The sequence below is a fragment of the Astatotilapia calliptera genome, chromosome 14 (assembly GCF_964374335.1).
Source record: "Astatotilapia calliptera chromosome 14, fAstCal68.1, whole genome shotgun sequence".
NCBI classification, from domain to species: Eukaryota; Metazoa; Chordata; class Actinopteri; order Cichliformes; family Cichlidae; genus Astatotilapia; species Astatotilapia calliptera.
In genome coordinates this window covers 14,431,913-14,453,325 of record NC_137435.1, presented here as the reverse complement: position 1 = coordinate 14,453,325, position 21,413 = coordinate 14,431,913, and the positions used below count along the sequence as shown (strand labels likewise).

Below are 21,413 nucleotides of genomic sequence, written 5' to 3'. Positions count from 1 at the left end.
CTCCCGTAACACTGTCCTTTTATTGAGGTTACATGAATATGCATAGGTTCATTAACATATGACGTCTACATACAAACAAAGAGTACCTTGCCTGTGTGTGTGGGTGTGTATGTGTGTGTGTGTGTGTGTGTGTGTTGCTGATCAAAGGGTCAAACATCCTTGGTCAGGAAGAGGGTAGCCTCCCCCTCACCCTAGATGGTTCATCCTAGATAACACGGTGAGGAAGTCCTGCAGTTCATCTAAACAAAGAGCACTTAGACTAGAACAGACGTAGCTACGTTAATCCTACCATAAAACAATAAGACACGGTATGACCTCTCATGCTCCCAAAGTGCTGTCTAATACACACAAAGTTTGCAGACTATCAAGGATCAAAACCTCTACCAATCTACAACTAATTACAAAACTCTAAGCATATATAAGTAAATATTTCTAAGCATAAATGACAATCAACAATACAAATCTAACAAAGCCTTTTCTGGGATCGATTAGTAGTGTCTCTATTCTCCACTAGGGGGCTTTCGCGCGTTCTCCTCACTGCAATAAACTACTGCATGAGAGACGCAAGTCATAATCACTCTCGTGATTCTTTTCCCCCTGTTTTCAGGTAAAAGTGTTTAAAAGTTGATATATTTCCAATGTGTACACTGTTAAGATATTTAAGAGGTAATCCTTCATTGTTTTGTAAGCGTTAAAAGCATTACATTGCAGTTTTGTGCACATATACGTGGCGGTTTTGAGCTGTGTTTTGTACTGTGTAATGGCCATTAAGATAACGGCAGGAGCTAAAAACACCGCGATTGTCAGCCTTTTCAGGAAAAGAAAAACAGCGGGGAAGAGGAACGGTGATAAAGGGCAAAAAACAAAAACCAACAAAACAAACAGACAGAAAATACATATATCAATCACCTGGATCACCTGTTGAGAAAGAAAAAACAGAAAACAAGCAAACAAAAAGAGCAATATAATAAACAACATCATTGCAGTGATCTATGTGAATATAACAGTAAATACTAAATATTGAATATTATTGTGCAGCATGTAGGATTGACAGCGCACAGTGTGCTTTGAGGTAGGAGCCAAAAAGGGTGTAGTTTGTGTGTGTGAGCACCTGTGTGTACACCTGTGAGCATGAGCACGCTTGTATTTAAAAGGTTCCTTCATGTAATGATCTGCTAGAGGGTGTGGGGAGCCATAGCCCCGTCCTCCAGGGCATGGAGCAGGTATGAAGGAGATCCAGGCTCCAGACATCCAGAGGCCCTCAGAGATCAAGAGACCAAGGAAGACCAATGGAGGGGCAACCGTGCCACTCTCCCGGAAAGAGCTGAGGAGAGCCCCAGATGAGGGGTCACTCAGCAGCCGCGGAGCAGAAGCCCAGGGGGGTTGCAGTGATGTGCCCGTGAGCTCCGCTGACAGAGCCCCAGGCTCCAGGCCACGTCAGGCAGCCACCAGGAGTGAGCCGGTGCATACCTGGATGCCCATCCCTGGACACAAAGAACCACCAATGCACCGATGTCTGAGTGCGTCTGCCACTGGCAGGGGGAGTGGTGGGGGGAGATAGGCCTCCATACCTTGGAGGGCCTGAGATGTCCCTAGAGAGGTGGCGTCTGATACCCGACCTGACATATAGACACAGACATAGAGGCGCACACAGAGACAAACATCCATTCCCACCCTCATGCTCTCATATGCAATTACTCAGCACTCACCCAATTTGGAGGCAGACCTAAATAGACACTGTACACACAATCACACTCCCCAAGCGTACTCTATATTCCAGGTTTAGGTACCCTTGCCCCTGGAGGGGGAAAGTGCACCCAGACCCAGGTGGTGTTACCCTTTTCCCTGGGGTGGGGAGAAGCAGACCGCCCCGACTCCGCAGCAGCAGGGAGGCCCAACATTCCAGAGCCCAATCGGACGGCCAACTCCTCCTCCCAGCCCCCCCCGTCCCAACAGGCAACAGAGACTCCAAACCTCCCTCCGCCTGCTCATATGTAGTGTTGATGAATGTGTTTTCTAAGGTGCATTTAAAACACAGGAGTGCATGGAGCTACCTGCCAGTGAGCAGCAGATAAACGCATAGCCCCTTCTGATAGCCCTCAATGTATACGTGTATGTAAAATTGAGAGGTGGGCAACGGCGCCAGGGGTCAGGCTATACACCCTGATGGTGTTCTGGATGCCATGTAGCGTGCCCACCAAGGTCCTATATGTACAGTGGGGCAAAAAAGTATTTAGTCAGCCACCGATTGTGCAAGTTCCCCCACTTAAAATGATGACAGAGGTCAGTAATTTGCACCAGAGGTACACTTCAACTGTGAGAGACAGAATATGAAAAAAAAATCCATGAATCCACATGGTAGGATTTGTAAAGAATTTATTCGTAAATTAGGGTGGAAAATAAGTATTTGGTCACCTCAAACAAGGAAAATCTCTGGCTCTCACAGACCTGTAACGTCTTCTGTAAGAAGCTTTTCTGTCCCCCACTCGTTACCTGTATGAATGGCACCTGTTTGAACTCATCATCTGTATAAAAGACACCTGTCCACAGCCTCAAACAGTCAGACTCCAAACTCCGCCATGGCCAAGACCAAAGAGCTTTCGAAGGACACCAGGAAAAGTATTGTAGACCTGCACCAGACTGGGAAGAGTGAATCTACAATAGGCAAGCAGCTTGGTGTGAAAAAATCAACTGTGGGAGCAATCATCAGAAAATGGAAGACATACAAGACCACTGATAATCTCCCTCGATCTGGGGCTCCACGCAAGATCTCATCCCGTGGGGTCAAAATGATCATGAGAACGGTGAGCAAAGATCCCAGAACCACACGGGACCTGGTGAATGACCTGCAGAGAGCTGGGACCAAAGTAACAAAGGTCACCATCAGTAACACACTACAACGGCAGGGAATCAAATCCCGCAGTGCCAGACGTGTTCCGCTGCTGAAGCCAGTGCATGTCCAGGCCCGTCTGAAGTTTGCCAGAGAGCACATGGATGATACAGCAGAGGATTGGGAGAATGTCATGTGGTCAGATGAAACCAAAGTAGAACTTTTTGGTATAAACTCAACTCGTCGTGTTTGGAGGAAGAAGAATACTGAGTTGCATCCCAAGAACACCATACACCATACCTTGCTGCCTACTTCCATCTACGTAACATTAACAGATTGCTTCCTTCTCTTTCCACCCAGTCTACGTCCATTCTTGTACACAGTCTTGTTACCTCCCGTATTGACTACTGCAATTCTCTTCTGCATGGTCTCCCCCAAAAATCCCTCCATAAGCTTCAACTGGTTCAGAACTCTGCTGCTCGCATTATCACCAGAACCCCCTCCTACCAGCACATCACCCCTGTTCTTCAGGAACTTCACTGGCTCCCTGTGAAATTCCGGATAATTTTCAAACTTCTTCTGCTCACCTTCAAGGCCATTCATAACCTCGCTCCTTCTTACCTTTCTGACCTGTTAACCACCACTTGTTCTGCCCGTTCACTTCGTTCTTCTTCTTCTATCCAGCTTACTGTACCTTCCTTCCGCCTCACCACCATGGGAAGCAGAGCTTTCAGCTGTTCTGCTCCCAGGCTGTGGAGCTCTCTGTCCCCTGAAATAAGAAATACTGGTTCTCTCCCCCAGTTTAAATCCCAACTCAAAACTCATCTGTTCAAATCTGCATATTCACTGTGAGTCCACTGTTTGTTCATTTTATCTTGTGCTTGTATTTTATTGTTCTTATTCTCCCATTGTTTTACTAAGTGTTTTATTCTATTGTAAAGTGTCCTTGGGTGACTTGAAAGGCGCTCATGAATAAAATTTATTATTATTATTACCTACTGTGAAGCATGGGGGTGGAAACATCATGCTATGGGGCTGTTTTTCTGCCAAGGGGACAGGACGACTGATCCGTGTTAAGGACAGAATGAATGGGGCCATGTATCGTGAGATTTTGAGCCAAAACCTCCTTCCATCAGTGAGAACTTTGAAGATGAAACGAGGCTGGGTCTTCCAACATGACAATGATCCAAAACACACCGCCCGGGCAACAAAGGAGTGGCTCCGTAAGAAGCATTTGAAAGTCCTGGAGTGGCCTAGCCAGTCTCCAGACCTCAACCCCATAGAAAATCTGTGGCGGGAATTGAAAGTCTGTGTTGCTCGGCGACAGCCCCAAAACATCACTGCTCTCAAGAAGATCTGCATGGAGGAATGGGCCAAAATACCAGCTACTGTGTGTGCAAACCTGGTAAAGACTTATAGTAAACGTTTGACCTTTGTTATTGCTAACAAAGGTTATGTTACAAAGTATTGAGTTGTATTTTTGTTATTGACCAAATACTTATTTTCCACCCTGATTTACGAATAAATTCTTTACAAATCCTACCATGTGAATTCATGGATTTTTTTTTCACATTCTGTCTCTCACAGTTGAAGTGTACCTCTGGTGCAAATTACTGACCTCTGTCATCATTTTAGGTGGGGGAACTTGCACAATCGGTGGCTGACTAAATACTTTTTTGCCCCACTGTATGTGTTATGAGAGTGTGAGTAATGTGAATGTCTAAGTTGTGGGATAAAATTGAGGCACAGGTAGCCAGAAGGGGAGAGGGGCGGTGCCTCCCCTGCACCCTTGTGACACACCTTTACCCCAAGGCCCTGCATGTGTGGGTGATTGTTGTGGAGCGGGAAGAAGGAAGCAGCTGGAGATGGGGAGGGAAGGAAGGGAGGGGCAAGTGCCCCCTCAGGAGCGCCGCCTGGCCCCACAGAGCCCGGGAAAGCCCACCCAACCCCACCACAGAGAAAACTGCACCCACCCCGTCATCCACTCATCTTCCAGACTACACAAGACAATAGACACTAAGCTGAGTTCTTCCTCCACCTCTCCTATATCTCCCCCACCAGCAGAGTGAGTTCCTGGAGAGAGGAGACCTCCTGCAAGATGTGACAGCCTCCCCCACCAGTTGAAGAGCCCCTCAGGTGGCTCGATGCACTGGCGGCACCCTGCGCCAGGGCTGAGCCCCCATACACCCACCCACCCAAAACCCTGGCGACACACCAACCAGGACCCAAGGCCCAGCCAGGGCAGCCTGGTGACGTAGCACCCCCAGAAAGTAGTAGTATTTTGTATTGAATTAATTGAAGACTGGGATTTCTAATTAAATGAAAGCTTTGTATGCATATCTGAGACAAGAAGTTTTGGTCTAAGTTAACTAATAAATCCGCTTCCCATTTTGCAATAGGAAGTGATATTGATTCATCTGTTTTAGAAAGCATTCTGTACAGTTTGGAGAGTAATTTTGGGGTTTTAAGAGTAAGAAATTATGCCACACTTGATGGTGTTTGTAGTTCAACCTGACCGGGTTTAAATTTCTTTTTTACTATGGACTTAATTTGTTGATATTCTAAAAATCTTTTCTTGTTGATCCCATATTGTGTAACTAGTCTGTCAAATGGAATAAATTCTGTTCCTTCTAATATATGTTCTAAGCATGTGATTCCTTTACAACTCTGGAAAGTTTATCATATTATTGTTTTGTAACACATCAGGGTTGTTTCAGATAGGTGTACGTTTCCATGGGATTAATGAAGACTCCGTCAATTTTAGAAACTCCCACTATGCTGTCAGAGAAGAGCTAATGTTGACGCTTTTAACCCTTTAAGACATACCATAGAACCAAGTCTGCCAGAGCTTATATTATATTTTTACATGCTGTAGTGCCATTTTTGGGAGCATTTCAAGTTGATATACATCATTACAACCATTATAGCCCAAATTTTAATAATATGAATAAATAACAATAACATTAATTAATAACAGAAAAAAGTTGTAAATAAAGAGATTTTTGAAATTAAAAAAAATTTGAAAACTTTTCTTTTTGCATTGAATTTGTACAATTCCAGCTTAATGTTGCAATAATTGCAAGTACTAGAAGCTCTGATATACTATGATTGATTTTTGTTCATTAAATATTTTTTGGTGTTCTTCTCAGGCTTGAACAATATGATAAAACACTTGGGAGCAAATATACACATTATTAGACCAAAGCTGGAGGCCAGAATTGCAAAAATCTCCACAACTACAGTAAATTTCCCAGGGGAGCTGACATATGCTGGGATAAATGTGATCCAGACAGTACAGAATATCAACATACTGAAGGTGATAAACTTGCCTTCATTGAAATTATCAGGTAATTTGCGGGCTAAGACTGCTAAAACAAAGCAAAAGGCAGCAAGTATGCCTAAGTATCCAAGCACAGCCCAGAAGCCAGCAGCAGAGCCTAATGCACATTCCAATATGATTTTCTCCTTGTACGTGGTTAGATTTTTTATTGGAAAGGGAGGGCTCACTACTATCCAAACAGTACATATTAAAACTTGAAGAAAGGTGAAAGACACAACAGTCATTCTTTGCTGTGGAGGACCAAACCATTTCATCACATTACTACCTGGAAGTGTCGATTTAAAAGCCATTAAGACCACTATAGTTTTCCCAAGTACACAGGAGATAGAGAGTACAACGGTGATCCCAAATGCAGTGTGACGCAGCATGCAGGACCACTCAGATGGTGCTCCAATGAAAGTTAATGAACATAAGAAACACAGAGTCAGTGAGATGAGCAGCAGGAAGCTCAGCTCAGAGTTGTTGGCCCTGACAATTGGAGTTTTCCTGTGACAAAAGAATACAGCTGCAATTACGATGGTCAGACAGGCACCAAGAACTGAGAATGTAGCCAGGATAATTCCTAGGAGGTCTTGAAAGGAAAGATACTCTACAGGCTTAGGGATGCAAGTGTCTCTCTTTGCGTTAGGCCAGAATTCTTTTTGACAAGGTAAACAATCAGTTGAATCTGGATAAAAAACACATAAATACAAAATTTTCTTGATTTTCATATATACACAATGAAAGATTTTAAATGCATGGCAATCATTTCTCTTTACCTGTGCTATTACTGATCTCCCCCTCAGGACATGCTGTACAGTCATAGCAGCAGATGGGTTTTCCTTTCTGCAACACTTTACGAGTTCCTGGAGGACAACTGTCCGTGCACACTGACACTGGCACCTGTCAAAGACATAAATGTTGGAGAATACATGTAAATATTTAATATGCAGCTGTAATCATTGTTTACTAAAGTTTGACTGCTTACTTTCATGCTACCCTCCATCCAGGTAATGTTTTTGTCGATCTGGAATTCCTGGCCCACGGGCCGTGATGCATCGTACAGCCCTACAGCCACTATCTCAGTCGCACCGTTTTCACTTTTCTGCCAGTTAGCCAGTTCATAAATAGCCACAGGATCCCCATTAGCATCAAATGACACTTCATAGCCATTTCGGGAAAAATTTACTTTCTTCAGCTCAATTAAAATCTGAAAAGACGAAATTAGGTATAATGGGAGGGGAAAGGAAAAAAAATAATTATGCAATATTTCAATAACAAATATTAATATTACATATCAACTCATATTGCAGTTGATGAAAGACACTGGCATCAACATATTTATTTCTTCTGACCTGTTTGGACTCTAACTTGGTTAACTTGTCACACTTTGCAGTGCCATTTATTTCCTGGCACACTGCATTATGGATGGCATGTGCTACTGCATACACGGCCTTGTACACCATGTTAGTAACTCTTAGCTGTGATTTGTCAGTGGACTGGTTTTGCAGATTCTGTATGTCTTCATTTCCATCACATACTTTCTTCTTTGCAGTGGCATCTAAAAATTACAAAAAGGGCAAACAATCACACGAGTGCTTCTGATTGGTTGAGGAAGAATAAAGTAGTTTATCATGGCCCTTTCTCAATTCTCAAGTACACGAGTCCGTACTCATGTTCTCTGCAAGTCCGGACTTGCCAAGAACACGAGAATGCAAGCACGGACTCGCGATTTGTACAGTTGGAACACCACACTTGATGATATCACGGGTCCGGAGTTTTTACTGCCGTCCCCTCTTAATTTAACTGTGATTAACCCTCTGGGGTCGATGAACGCGCCGGTGCGTCAAAATCACATGACCAATTTAAGACGACACAGCAACAAGATGCAGCGACCCAGAGTCTCCATTTCAATGTGGGTCTAAAGTGCGGACTTCAAACTATATACCAGTGTTACGTTCTGGTCCCGGCAAGCAATCAAACGCAACAAAAGTTTTCCCCCACTCACTTCCCACCCACGCACAAACCCCAACAAAGACACCTTTGTCAAGTATTTAAGCAGCCATTTATTTTCATCGGCAGTGAGCAATGCCAAAACAATAAACAAAACCCCCTAAAACCCACTCCCTACACTTCCCTAGAAAAAAAGAAAAACAAAAACAAAAGACAAGTCTCTTACCTAATTACCTAACGAAAAACAGGAGAAAACTTGTTCAACAAAAGAAACGGCTTCTCACGCCTACTAGGCTGCGACAGTGAAAGTTATACAGCAAAGGTACAAAAAAAAAGTGACCGCCACTTGTTAACCTATTTACAATTATTTACATGGCAAGGCTAGAGGTACACGTGAATACTCCAGCCTGCACTACAATAACAACACACACAACTCCGTGATCGAGTCAACGGGGTTCCCCAAAAGCACTGCCAGGTGTCTGTCATCCGGACGTTAAGTACTGGAGGTGGTCCATCAATTATCCAGTCCGAGGATAGGTAAAGACTCCACCCGGATACTTAGCAGCCACGCCTAGGTGTCCACCTTCTAGGAGAGGGAAAAAGAAAGAAAAGGGAAAATACCACCAACCATCCTCCGGTGGGATGCACAATACCAACAAACACATCACTGGGTCATAACACCAGTTTTTAAATGGCTACGTAAAACCAGAGTTGTGATAACAAATACACACTATTGTTTTTTCTAAACAAAACAGTGGTGTTTACAGCGGGAAGAAACAGTAAAAACTGTTTTCTACAGACAGCGCCTGCAATCACTCCCCGCTTGCAAGTGAAAAAAGAAACAACACCCATTTCCTATTGGTGTTAAATTGTGCCATATCAACCAATCAAAAGATGATATGGCAACATGTGGTATTTTGTTGTGTATGAAGAGGGGGAAGTTTTAGGAGTGACACTGGTGACAGAAAGCGGGCGAGCAAAGAGAGAGCGTGTTTTCATATGTGAGACATTAGTGACGTTGAGTGTGTTTGGAGGCTATATTTAGTGTGTAGTGTAGTCACTGTTTTGTGTGTTAGTTATACTAGTCAATGTCACATTTGCTCCAGAAAAAGCCACCAAAGGCAGATTCCAGTGTAAACGCTATCCCCACATGGAAAACAGGACTGGTAGAACTACTGTTGTCAGAACTGCAGGGTTTAGGCCTGTGGTGTTCTCCTATAATAATAATAATAATAATAATGGATTGGATTTATATAGCGCTTTTCAAGGCACCCAAAGCGCTTTACAATGCCACTATTCATTCACTCTCGCATTCACACAGTGGTGGAGGCAAGCTACGGTTGTAGCCACAGCTGCCCTGGGGCAGACTGACAGAAGCGAGGCTGCCATATTGCGCCATCGCGCCATAGCCACTTTACCCTACCGCCTACTGGTGTTGGCCCTCTGGCCAACACCAGTAGGCGGTTGAAATTTTTTTCTGAGTTTAGATCAATTGTGCTAATATAGTATGCCAAAATGAAAAATTAACTCCATTTTCAGATATTTGAGGTTGTGCTGAAAATAATGAAAGCAAACAAGGCAAGACAAACAGTTTTTAAAGGTAAGATATAGATGTAAAATCAAAAGTAGACAAAAACGGCCAATTACACCCTGGACCCCAGAGGGTTAATATGTTATGAAGCTTAACACTAATCTCAGCTAAACCGATTTACTCAGGAACAAATAAAACACTGAAATAAACCAAACATTAACATTTCGAAGTTATCTAAGAGATTTATATATCATATTTAACCTGAGTAGCGAAACACCGCGGGGGGGTCAAAACGATGTGCCAGGAGTCCATTGTTCTTGCCAACTCTAGTGATCCTCGACCTCCCGGTCTGCTATGGAGCTGGTGGGTAACAGGCATCTCTGAAAACGTCGGAGCACGTTTGGAAATATTTGATATCTTGATAAGTCGAGCAGATATTCGAAGCTTACACAGCTACATTCTCTCTTGAAAATAAATTAAAAGTTTGTTTTGTGACCCAGAAAGAGTAATATTTAAACGTTTTTAGCCACGCTCTGCCATTGCTGCGTTTGGGTTTTCAGTGAAATGCATTCTGGGATATTTAGCTATACCAAGTACACACAAGTCACCACCAATGCATGCTCAATAAAAAAGGCGGAGCGAGAACACATCCGCAATCACAATCTTGGCTTGATGCGTACGTTGAATTGGAACAGTATTTGGTCTCCCACTGGTAACGTATCATGACTACACGAGAACGCCTCATGACTACTTTATTCAAAAAGCTCTATATCATCATGGAGGTATCTGGTGATGAATCAAACTACACATGACCAATGTAAGATGACACAGCAACAAGCTGCTATGTCAACCCTGAGCCTCCAATTTTTGTTTTAAAAGTGTGAACTTCAAAGTATGTACCAGTTTTTAAATTGTGTTGATAGGCCACGTAAATCCAGAGTTACGATAACAAATACACACAATGTTTTTTTTTTTCCTGAATATTGTTGTTATGTTTACTGCAGAAAAAAAACCGGTGTTTTCTAAGGAAAGCGCTTGGAAGCAGACTCTTCTTGCGATCAAAAAAAGAAAAAAGAAAAGAAAAAAAAACACCTCTTTCCTGTTGGTGGAAAAATGTGCCATGTCGACCACTCAGAAGATGATATGGCAAAATGGCTTTGGTTGTTTAGGAAGAGGGGGAAAACGGCAGCGAGAAAGCGAGAGGCAGCAAGTTTTGAGATGCAAGACATTAGCATGTTAGGAGTGTGTAGTAAGTGTGTCGTGCAGTCAAACATTTTGTTTTGTGTGTCAGAACAATGAGGCAACTGCTAAATGTTGCAGTTGCTGCCAAAATGCCACCAAAGGCAGCTTGCAATGTAAACGCTGGTCGAAGACACGAGGGGTGATACACCTCCTGCTTTCAGGCCTGCAGATATCAGGCTTGTGATGTTCTCCTTTATGTTAGAGTGGACAGAAAAATTTTTTAGGAGTAGCAAAAATAATTTGCACGTTATCTTATTTAATGCAGAACACCTGATTGTTCTGTAAGTACTTTGAATTGGTTATTTAAAAACTAGGAGTCGGAATTTGCCTCTATGTCCTTGTCTTGTCTTGTGTGCATTACTTTCCCTGGAATAGCCTCCCACTGTCGTTCTCTAAAACCTAAAAGAGAATTATGGATTTGATCAGCTGGTCTCTGAATGCTATTGACACCCTTTTCTCAACGAGAAATCTGGGCTCGGGAGAGCCTGAGTGCCCTGGAGCGACTTTCCCTGCCGGATACACGATGGACGGGTGGCAGAACTGGAGGATCATGTGCCTGGCGGGACTGTCGATCGAGGACGCTGAAGATATCTATCTATTCGGAACCATGATAACAGGGTTCATGCTGATCGGAGTTGGCTTAGCCCTGGTTTATCGGAGAAATAAGAGAGCGGAACCGGCTGTTCAAACCCCCCCAAGGCTGCCCGCTGGAATCGAAATGGAACGAGGCGCAACCTCTCACAACGAACGTAATATGGTCAACACCTTGGAGACGCTTGCAGCTGCTGTGAAGGCTCAAAACAACACCATTGAGCGTATGAGGGGAAACATCAGAGAGAGGCCTGCTCAAAATGAGACCCTTGAGCGACAGTTGGAAAACATCGCGGAACGGATCACTGCAGTTGTGAGGTCTCAGAATCAAAAGAACGATAACACCATGGAACAGAAGTTTGATACCATCATGGGGAGGCTCGTGACTCTCCAACGGGAGATCGAGAGGCCAGTGTCGGAGTGTTAAAGAGCAGCCTGAAAAATTCTCCTGGGCTGCTTGCATGGAAATTAACAAAACGAACATAAACATTGCGGATCCCCATCACGGCACCAGCTGCAGGCCCAAGGCTGGAGCCAAACAATCACTCCCTGATAACAACTGTGTTACGGCTATTCTTCCCATCCCATGCAAGGACACCTGGATTGGCTGGAGGACTGTTTACTTAGCCTGATAGGCCGAAGGACACTGTCTCAGCTAAACTATGGACACGCACACACACACACTTACACTGATAAGCACTCACTCATTCCCCCTCCCTTTCCAACGCCTTCGATGCTTGTGCCCTACCGGGGAAGATAGCAGTCAACTGGACCAGCACAGATGCTGCAGGACCGGATGCGCTGTCTACACTGGCTCTCTCTTACCCTTTACCCGCCCCTGTTGCTTGTCTTGTGTTTCTATGGTGTATTGATAGTCATGTGCTTTTGTGCTGAGGTGTTTTTTCTGTTATCAAACTGTTCTCCCACTAGGAGCTCAGTCTGAGTGGAGGTTTTTTTTCTCCTCCTCTTACCTCATGTAGTGTATTTTCGTTGTTTTTTCCTATCAGCCTACCTTTCTGACATGTCTGCCAAATGTGATGTTTGTGTAAAGTTGGTCAGAAGGTTCCTTTGTAAGTGCGCATGCGCCATTAGCGTGCTGCCTGCTGTAACCCTAATTTCCCTCGGGATGAATAAAGTATTCTGATTCTGATTCTGATTAACGTGTTAATTGCGATTAATTAATTTGAAAAAAACAACAACGTACTAAAAAAATTACACATTTAATTGCAGTTTGCATTCCAGGCAAAAGCTAACTTTTGTCAATGCACAATTTCCTGGTATATCGATTACACTGATGCACACATCAGAGCTACAAAGAATCAGAAGAAAGTGCATTGCTAGGAATGATCCTAGCAATGGATGGATGAAAGGCAAATTTAATTTCAAAAGACTACCCAACTGAAGGCTTGATGACAGTGTGGTTTTGTGCAAACTGTGAAAAAGGAGTTTGAATAGATTCCTTAATATACATCAGAGTTAAAGGGAATATAGTTTTGGATTTCTTGTAATATTACATTATGGCGGTTAATGGGTATACAAAATAGGAAATAGGCCTGGAATGGGAACAAAGAATTGAGGTGCAGGGCAGGAGGACAATCAACACCCACCCCCAGGGCAGGAAGCAAAAGCTACTGAGGGTGAGGGGCAGACAAAGGGCAAATGGACACTACCTTAAAAGGAGATGGGGGTCAGGGCGTCAACACCTCTGGCAACTGTACCACTTTTTTTTCTATTGTGGGCGTGTTTACTGTAGGGGGAAGGAGACCAGAGGTTATAACTGTAACTGCTGTGTTACTCTTTAGATCACCCTTCAGAATAGGACTGCATAGGATGCAGTGTGCTGATCTCCAGATGCATCTGTAAGAATAATGGGTAATAAAAGGATTGTGTAAAACATGGAAACGTGATCACTACCAGGACCAAAAGAATCGCAGAGACTGGCGTTGTCTCAACACATAACACCGAAGCACTTCATGTTACCATCTAAATGCAAAACATGTTGCTAGCAGTCTGAGTACCAACAAAAGGTGATGGCAGCCCATACTTGATGAAATGACTAACTTAAGGACCAAAATTAGTAAGACAACATTGGACAAACTTACAAATTCTCTCGCAAAATTGATTGCTCTGGACTGTAAACCACTATCAGTGGTAAAAGATAGGGGGTTAGAAAATGTACTACACTTAGCGTCAGGTGATCCAACTTCCAACTGCTCTGCCAAAAGACTATTTCAAGTAAAATTCAACAGCTTTATGACACTGAAAAGAAAGAAAAATTAGACACCTTAAGGACAGCCCTGCTAATATGGAGGAACTACACCAGGAGCAAACAAGACTTTGGTTACAGCCAAACAAAAGCACAAGCTAGTCGTTTTAACTCCAAAAGCTGGCGACTGTCCTTGAGCCATGCAAGTAAATCAAACTATTTTTTAACTTTTTGTTACTGTTTCTTCAAAAAGCTCTATCCGTTCTTTAAGTCTGACGTTATTAGCCTTGTCTGGGCCCAAACTCCGCTGCATGTCCATAAGCCAAATGATCACTGCAGCATCACCGAGAGCTAAAAACTGTCTAAATTCTTTCATCTGTAATAAAAAGATCAGTGTGGCTGCTCTACCAGGTGTAGCAATTAAGTTAAACATCCAGGCATCCATGAAAACGGAATTTATTAAACTTAATGGAGTTAGAAGTTAGCAAGGAGTTAGCTCGCTAGCTTCCATCTAAATATAATATAGCCTGTCCTGACTGAGAGATTTCTGAAACAAATTAAGATGTACAGCTCTGCTATCACTTCTGACATAAATGAAGACAGAAAAGTAAACTGCAGTGGCATTTGTAGGGTTACTTTAGTTTGGCTAGCTGATATATAACTGATATATAATAATGAGCTAAGTGATCGCTAGCGACACAGCTATGTTAGCATAATATAAACAGTGAAGGTGGAGGATGAACGCTAACTTCTTTCCACTCGATAAAGGTTGCCGTGAGGATTCTCAATGGTTAGAGACAAATGCAGTCGCATGGCAGGATGCTGTAAACGGACCAAACTTAAGTCAAGAGAACAACTGAGATAATTCATCCACAATCCGAGGTTAGTCATTAATATACTGCTGCATGGGCTGGGCTGTAGTTGCATTGTAAAGTTTTAAAAACTGAGCTTTAGCGTTAATAAAAACCGAGAGAGGGCGACAGTGATCACTGACTGTTTTTAGGGGCTGTTTGAGAATAAATAGAACTAGATACAAAGCATTAAAATGTTAAAAACACAAAAGCAGGGTAGTTTGGGCCTGGAAGCAGGATTCATCACGTCATCACTTAAAGACCGGATATTTGACAGTTATTGTGTAGATTAATATTTACTTTCTTGAACTGTCTACTACAGGTGTGTGACTGAGCTTCTTGGAGGTGAGACATATGTCTCATGTTCAGGGGTTTATCTGTTTTCTGCCACCTGCATCACACCATGGAGGTCTTCGATGATGACTCAAACTACATGGTGAAATTTAAAACCACCTTCACAACGTGTAGCTACCCTCAACCATCTGTGGCCCAAGATAGCTACTGTGCTTGGCCACACTTTAAGGATTTAAAGTGTCTTGCAAGGAGGAGAGCGAGAAGAGTTTTGGACCAGCCTTGAGGCCCTGCTGCAGGAACAGTGTAAAGATAAAAGCCTCAGCACAACCTCAGATGCAAAATGTACTCTCGTCAGAAAAGAGGTCTTGGGACCACTGAGCAATAGACCAGTTCTTTTTTTTCTTTAGCCCAGGTAAGACGCTTCTGACATCTGTTGTTCAGGAGCAGCTTGACAAGAGGAATACGACATTTGAAGCCCATGTCCAGGCTCTTGATGCACTAACTCTTACTAACTAACTAACACTTTTGAATGGCCTTTTTCCTAACTATCCTCTCCAGGCTGTGGTCATCCATGCTGCACCATTTTCTTCCATGCTTTTCCCTTACACATAACTTTCTATTAATGTGTTTTGATACAGCTCTTTGGGAACATTCAAGTTCTTTTGTAATGACTTTTTGAGGCTTTCCCCTCCTTATGAAGGGTGTGGATGATGATTTTCTGCACAACTGTAGGTCAGCAGTCTTCCCCATAAATGGGATTCCTACTGAACCAGACTGAGAGATAAAGGCTCAGGAACCATTTGCAGCTGTTTTGAATTAATTAGCTGATTAGACATTAACACTTTGAGCCTACAATATTGAACCTTTTCACCATATCCTAATTTTCTGAGCTTTTGAATTTTGGGTTTTCATAAGGTGTAAGTCATAATAATCAAACTTAAAACAAATAAAGGTGTGAAATTTTTCACTTTGCATGCAGTAAGTCTAATCTTATATTACGTTCACCTTTTAAGTTGAATTACTGAAATAGATGAACTTTTTCATGATATTCAAATTTTTCAAGTTACACCTGTATTTTCTCCTCACACTTGGTCATGATTAATAACTTTTCAATTAAAATAGGTCAACCAATGAAGCTACATCCGACATCAGCAGTTGATCAGATAATTTAAACCAAGAAAAATGTCTTACTTTTGGTCAGTGTGCAGTTAAATGCATCCTCCCAGAACTCAGTAAGTATTTGAGAAGAAGCCACTTGTGAGGGGGACAGCTTCAGCAGGAAGTCTCTGAGGCCTGGGATTATAGACTTCGGAATCCCAAATCCAATGGCCCCAGCACAGAAACTGAACCTCGTTAATTCTGGGTTGGTTACCCATGATTCACTGCCTATCCACTGGCGGGGTGGGGAAGGCTCATGTGATGTGAGCTCCTTCAACAGGATCTTCATGTCTCCAAAAGATGCAAATGCCACAACAACTACAGCTTTAGACCTGGAGAGACAATGTAATGCATTAGAAAAATGTTTTTTAAATGTCTTCACATGATCAAACATTTATTTTACAAATAATTAAACAAGTCAATGCACAATAATTATCTCTGATGAGGAAACCTGCGGATAACATCTGCCACTCTCTGAATTCTGCTCTGTGGGTCTGTCCGATAGAAAGATACAGAGTATTCCACACAGATCCCCTCTTTATGTGCTGCTTTTAGAAATGAAGCCATGCCATTATTTCCATAATCCGAATCTGACCGAACAGCACCTATCCAAGTCCAGCCAAAGTGTTTCACTAGCTTGGCTAGTGCTTCAGCTTGAATCTGATCACTGGGGACTGTTCTGAAAAAACTTGGGTACTGCTGCTTGTCAGACAAGCATGCACATGTCGAAAAGTGGCTCACCTAAACCAAAAGAAATAAAACAGTGTAGCTCAGAAAATACCGCAAACACAAATATCACATAGCATATTTTAAATACGAAAATTGACAGAAATTGGAAATTGGCATTTACCTGGGGAATGTTAAAAGAACTGATGACTTGGGACAAACTGATGGATGTCGTAGACCCCGAGCCACCAACAACAGCCATCACCATACCAGAATGTGAGCAATTGTTATCCGTGGAAAACACAGGGTCGAAGCTATTTAGAAACTGAAATGCCATATGCACTGCTACAGGCACTGATGCACATGAGTCATAGATCTGATACCCGAGCCTGATTCCGGGCAGCAGCTCTGTGCTGTTGTTAATCTCTTCTATGGCAAAAACCATTGTACGCGATGATTGCAGTTCACTGGTGATAATACTGCAAATAGTTGTGTCACTGTTATAATATACACTGTAGATTTAGTTTAAGTTAAATGTTAAAAAATAAAATAAAGAAAAAATCAACAACAGGATAATTTAAACAAATTAAAGTCTTTTCATTTCCTTTTAAATATAATTCCTTTCCTGTGTTTCCTTTATAAAACTGTTATTTAACATATTGTATAATTTGTTTTTTAAAATACAACATTTTTTTTTATAAAGAATAAAAGACCATTGTTTACATTTTTTAACACTATACTGAATCAATGTAGTTCCGTAGATCATAACACACATGAAAACATTTCTCTCCTCATACAGTCCAACATGTTTTTACTTCTTCTTCTTCCCATTACTGAACTTCTTACTTACTAACCTTCCTTTGCATTTTACAGGCTCAGGCATGCTGGTGTAGTCACTGTAAACTGTGTTCATGTAGACGTGAAGGGAAAAATCACCACCAATAACAAAGTCCCCATCCTTTGAAAATGCTGGTAGACGAGTGCTTCCCTGCAGCTTGCAGTTCAGAGAGGATGCCGTCGTACCATCTTGAGCTCCTATATGCCTAGTCATTTGTCTCATACCATCTAGACACACTGCAAAGGCAACAGCTGAGTTGAGGTGAAACAAACAAACAGGCAATACCAAACCAATTACAAGAGCTGCAATCTCCATTTCCATCTAAAATTGTCTGTATATGGGCACACATTGTTTCCATTGGTTTATATAGGTCTTCAAACAAAGGGGTTTTGTCATCTTCTCACCTTCTTGAGAATATGTGGTCATGGATTAACCCTTACATGGTGTTGAATTTCTAAGTCTTCACAGTATGGTTTTGATTGGGCCCAAGATTTCCCTCACAATAATTGGCAACAGCAAATGATACAATACAGCTTTATTTAATTTAGATTGGAACATCAACAGATTTTTAATCCTTAAGTAATGTTTCATAGAGTAGAAAGAGTGTATATTTTTGTTTTTGCACCAATTTTGGGGGGAGAAAAACATATATTATCACACACAATCTTATGCTGGTATACCTAAGACAGAAAAATATCATAGTATTAATAATTTAAATCTATTTTTTGGAAAGTGTAAATTGCAAGAAAATTCTGGAATTGTCGGGATTTATTATATGACTGTACTACATAACCATTACTACTACTAACATTGTCTTTACTCTGTAACTACTATCTGTAGTAATACAAAGGAATTAAAAAAGGGTAAATGGCCTTTATTTGTATAGCGCTTTACTAGTCCCTAAGGACCCCAAAGCGCTTGACACTTCCAGTCATCCACCAATTCACACACTGGTGATGGCAAGCTACATTGTAGCCACCCTGGGGCGCACTGACAGAGGCGAAGCTGCCGGACACTGGCGCCACCGGGCCCTCTGACCACCACCAGTAGGCAACGGGTGTGTCTTGCCCAAGGACACAACAAGCAAGACTGTCCAAGCCGGTGCTCGAACTGGCAACCTTCCGTTTACAAGGCGAACTCCCAACTCTTGAGCCACGATCGCCCCTAAACAAGTTAAAATTTTGAGCACAAAAGTCATTCATTAGTCTGCATTCAAAGCATTGGGAGGAAATGTTGCATATTTGGGATTTTTATGTGTTTCTTAACCTCACTAAAATAGTAGCTCAGGTGCTTCTCTGTTCTCACGACATTCCACTCCATCTTTGATAGCTGTTTTAATCTTAGTTAGCTCATAATAAACGGATTTCACTTTAGTTAATGTTGCATTTTTTTTTCTTTTTTCTTTTGCCTGTCCCGTTTGGCTCTTTTGCCATCAGAATTGTTGTCTAAAGGCAAAGAAAGATGCCCAACGGATTTACTTTACCAAATTGACCATCCCAGCCTTGCCGTAATGGTCCATTTGATTAACCATTTATTGTTCATTTTATTTTCATTTACTGAATACGGGACAGACTTGACTGGGGGAAAGAAGGGGAGAAAGAAAGAGGGAAAGAGAAACAGCTGAGAAGAGGGACGGGTTCCTTCATGTAATGATCTGCTAGAGGGTGTGGGGGGGGGCACAGCCCCGTCCTCCAGGGCATGAAGCAGGTATGGAGGAGATCAAAACTCCAGACATCCAGAGGCCCCCAGAACACAAGAGACCAAGGAAGACCAACAGAGGGGCAGCCGCGCCACTGTCCCAGAAAGAGCTGAGGAGAGTCCCAGATGAGGGCTCACTCAGCAGCCGCGGAGCAGAAGCCAGGGGGAGTTGCAGTGACGCGCCCGTGAGCTCCGCCGGCAGCCAGCCGTGCCTGAGTGACCGAGCCCCAGGCCGAGAGGCCGGGGGCACCCCACCTCCGAAGTGGCCCGGGCGAGCCCCAGGCTCCAGGCCCCGATAAGCGGCCGCCAAGGAGTGAGCCGGTGTGTACCTGGACGCCCATCCCCGGACACAAAGAACCACCAACGCACCGATGTCTGAGGGAGTCCGCCACTGGCAGGGAAGTGGTGGTAGGGGGAGATAGGCCTCCAAACCTTGGAGGGCCTAAGATGTCCCCAGAGAGGTGGCGCCTGACACCCAACCTGACATATAGACACAGAAATACAGGCACACACATAAACAAACATCCATTCCCACCCTCATGCTCTCATATGCACTTACTCCACACTCAACCAACGTGGAGACAGACATAAAGAGACGCTGTACACACGATTGCACTCCCCAAGCGTACTCTACACACCGGGTCTAGGTACCCTTGCCCCTGGAGGGGGAAACTGCACCCAGACCCAGGTGGTGTTACCCTTTTCCCTGCGGTGGGGGGAGGCAGACCGCAGCAGCAGGAAGGCCCCACACTCCAGACCGCAGTCGGACGGCCAACTCCTCCTCCTAGCCCCCCCACTCCAGCAGGTCGCAGAGAACGGGGGTGAGAGAAGATTCCAAACCTCCCTCCACCCGCTCATTGTAGTGTTGATGCATGTGTGTTCTAAGGTGCATTTAAAACCCAGGAGGGCATGGAGCTACCTGCCAGAGAGCAGCAGGTAAGCGCATGGTCCCTCCTGCTAGCCCTCAATGTCTACGTGTATTTAACATTGAGAGGTGGGCAACGACGCCAGGGGTGGGGTGTACACCCTGATGGTACTTTGGATTCCGTGTATCGTGCCCACCCCCAAGATCCTATATGTATGTGTAATGAGAGTGTGAGTAATGTGAATGTCTAAGTTGTGGGATAAAATTGAGGCAGAGGCAGCCAGAAGGGGACAGGGGGGGTGGCCTCCTCTGCACCCTGGTGACATACCCCTACTCCAAGGTCCTGCATGTGTGGGTGGTTGTGGTGGAGCGGGAAGAGGGAGGCAGCTGGAGATGGGGAGGGAAGGAAGGGAGGGGCAAGTGACCCCTCCCTGGGGCCAGCACCCCCGCTGACCCCAGTAGGCACCCCCATACTCCGCGACCCGCCAGGGAAAGGGGGCCCAGGCCCATCCAGACCGGGGCCCAGCGCAGCAGCGCCTCCCGGCCCCACAGAGTCCGGGACAGTCCACCCAACCCCACCACAGAGAAGACTGCACCCACCCCACCATCCACTCATCTTCCAGACTACATAAGACAATAAACACCCAGGCTGAGATCTTCTTCCACCTCTCCTGTATCTCCCCCTCCTGCAGAGAGAGCCCCTGAGGAGAGGAAAGCTCCTGCAAGATGTGACAATCTTCCCCACCAGTTGAAGAGCCTCCCAGGTGGCTCGATGCACCGGCGGCACCCCGCTCCAGGGCTGGGCCCCCATGCACCCACCCGCCCACAACCCCGGCAACACACCAACCAGGACCCAAGCCCCCGAGGCCCGGCCCGGGCCCCAGCCCAGAGACGGAGCGCCCCCAGAACCTCACGCCCATCCCGGACCCACCCAGGGGCAGCCAGGCTACCAGGTCAGTAACCCACGTCCGTCAGCACAGACCCTCCCCTAGCCCCGCTGCACGCAGCCGCGAGGAAACAGTCATCTGAGAGCCAACAGAGCCCCTAACCGGACGTGACCGCTACCCCGGGTTGAGCCCCCCAAGGAAGATGCCTCCGGGGAACCCCCCGACGCCCTAAGCCTGTCCCTACCCCCACACCAATCACAACAGTGAAGGCGGGACCAAACTATGACCCCCCACCCCCACTAGGTGATGGAGCTGATCAAAGGAGCCCAGAGCAATTGATCTGATGTGGTGGCAGAGGCTGTATCAAGACTAATGTAATCTAATAGATAATTTCTATATTGGTTAGAATTAAGATTATTTTTATTTTTCCAGTTCATGAGGACTGTTTTCTTGGCTATGCATAGGGCAGTGAAAACCATATGGG

The 21,413-nt window shown here is 44.2% G+C and overlaps 1 protein-coding gene across 1 annotated transcript; it reads right to left on the bottom strand.

Annotated features, from left to right (window-relative positions):
* Nucleotides 1-5,932: 5,932 nt before the first annotated feature.
* LOC113037016 (extracellular calcium-sensing receptor-like) lies at nucleotides 5,933-17,593 on the bottom strand. Its single transcript, XM_080289108.1, has 8 exons — nucleotides 17,496-17,593; nucleotides 16,826-17,120; nucleotides 16,427-16,716; nucleotides 16,009-16,307; nucleotides 7,505-7,710; nucleotides 7,138-7,359; nucleotides 6,929-7,052; nucleotides 5,933-6,837 (listed from the first exon to the last, which is right to left on the bottom strand). The coding sequence occupies exons 1-8, from the start codon at nucleotides 17,552-17,554 to the stop codon at nucleotides 5,933-5,935; spliced, it is 2,400 nt and encodes a 799-aa protein (XP_080145234.1). The 5' UTR covers nucleotides 17,555-17,593.
* Nucleotides 17,594-21,413: the final 3,820 nt, after the last annotated feature.

Coding starts and splice junctions, on each gene's coding strand:
- LOC113037016 (XM_080289108.1), bottom strand. CDS start 17,554: ATGAACACAGTTTACAGTGACTACACCAGCATGCCTGAGCCTGTAAAA. Junction 16,308..16,426: donor GTGGCAGATGTTATCCGCAG/GTTTCCTCATCA, acceptor TTGTCTCTCCAG/GTCTAAAGCTGTAGTTGTTG. Junction 6,838..6,928: donor GGAGATCAGTAATAGCACAG/GTAAAGAGAAAT, acceptor TTTTTTATCCAG/ATTCAACTGATTGTTTACCT.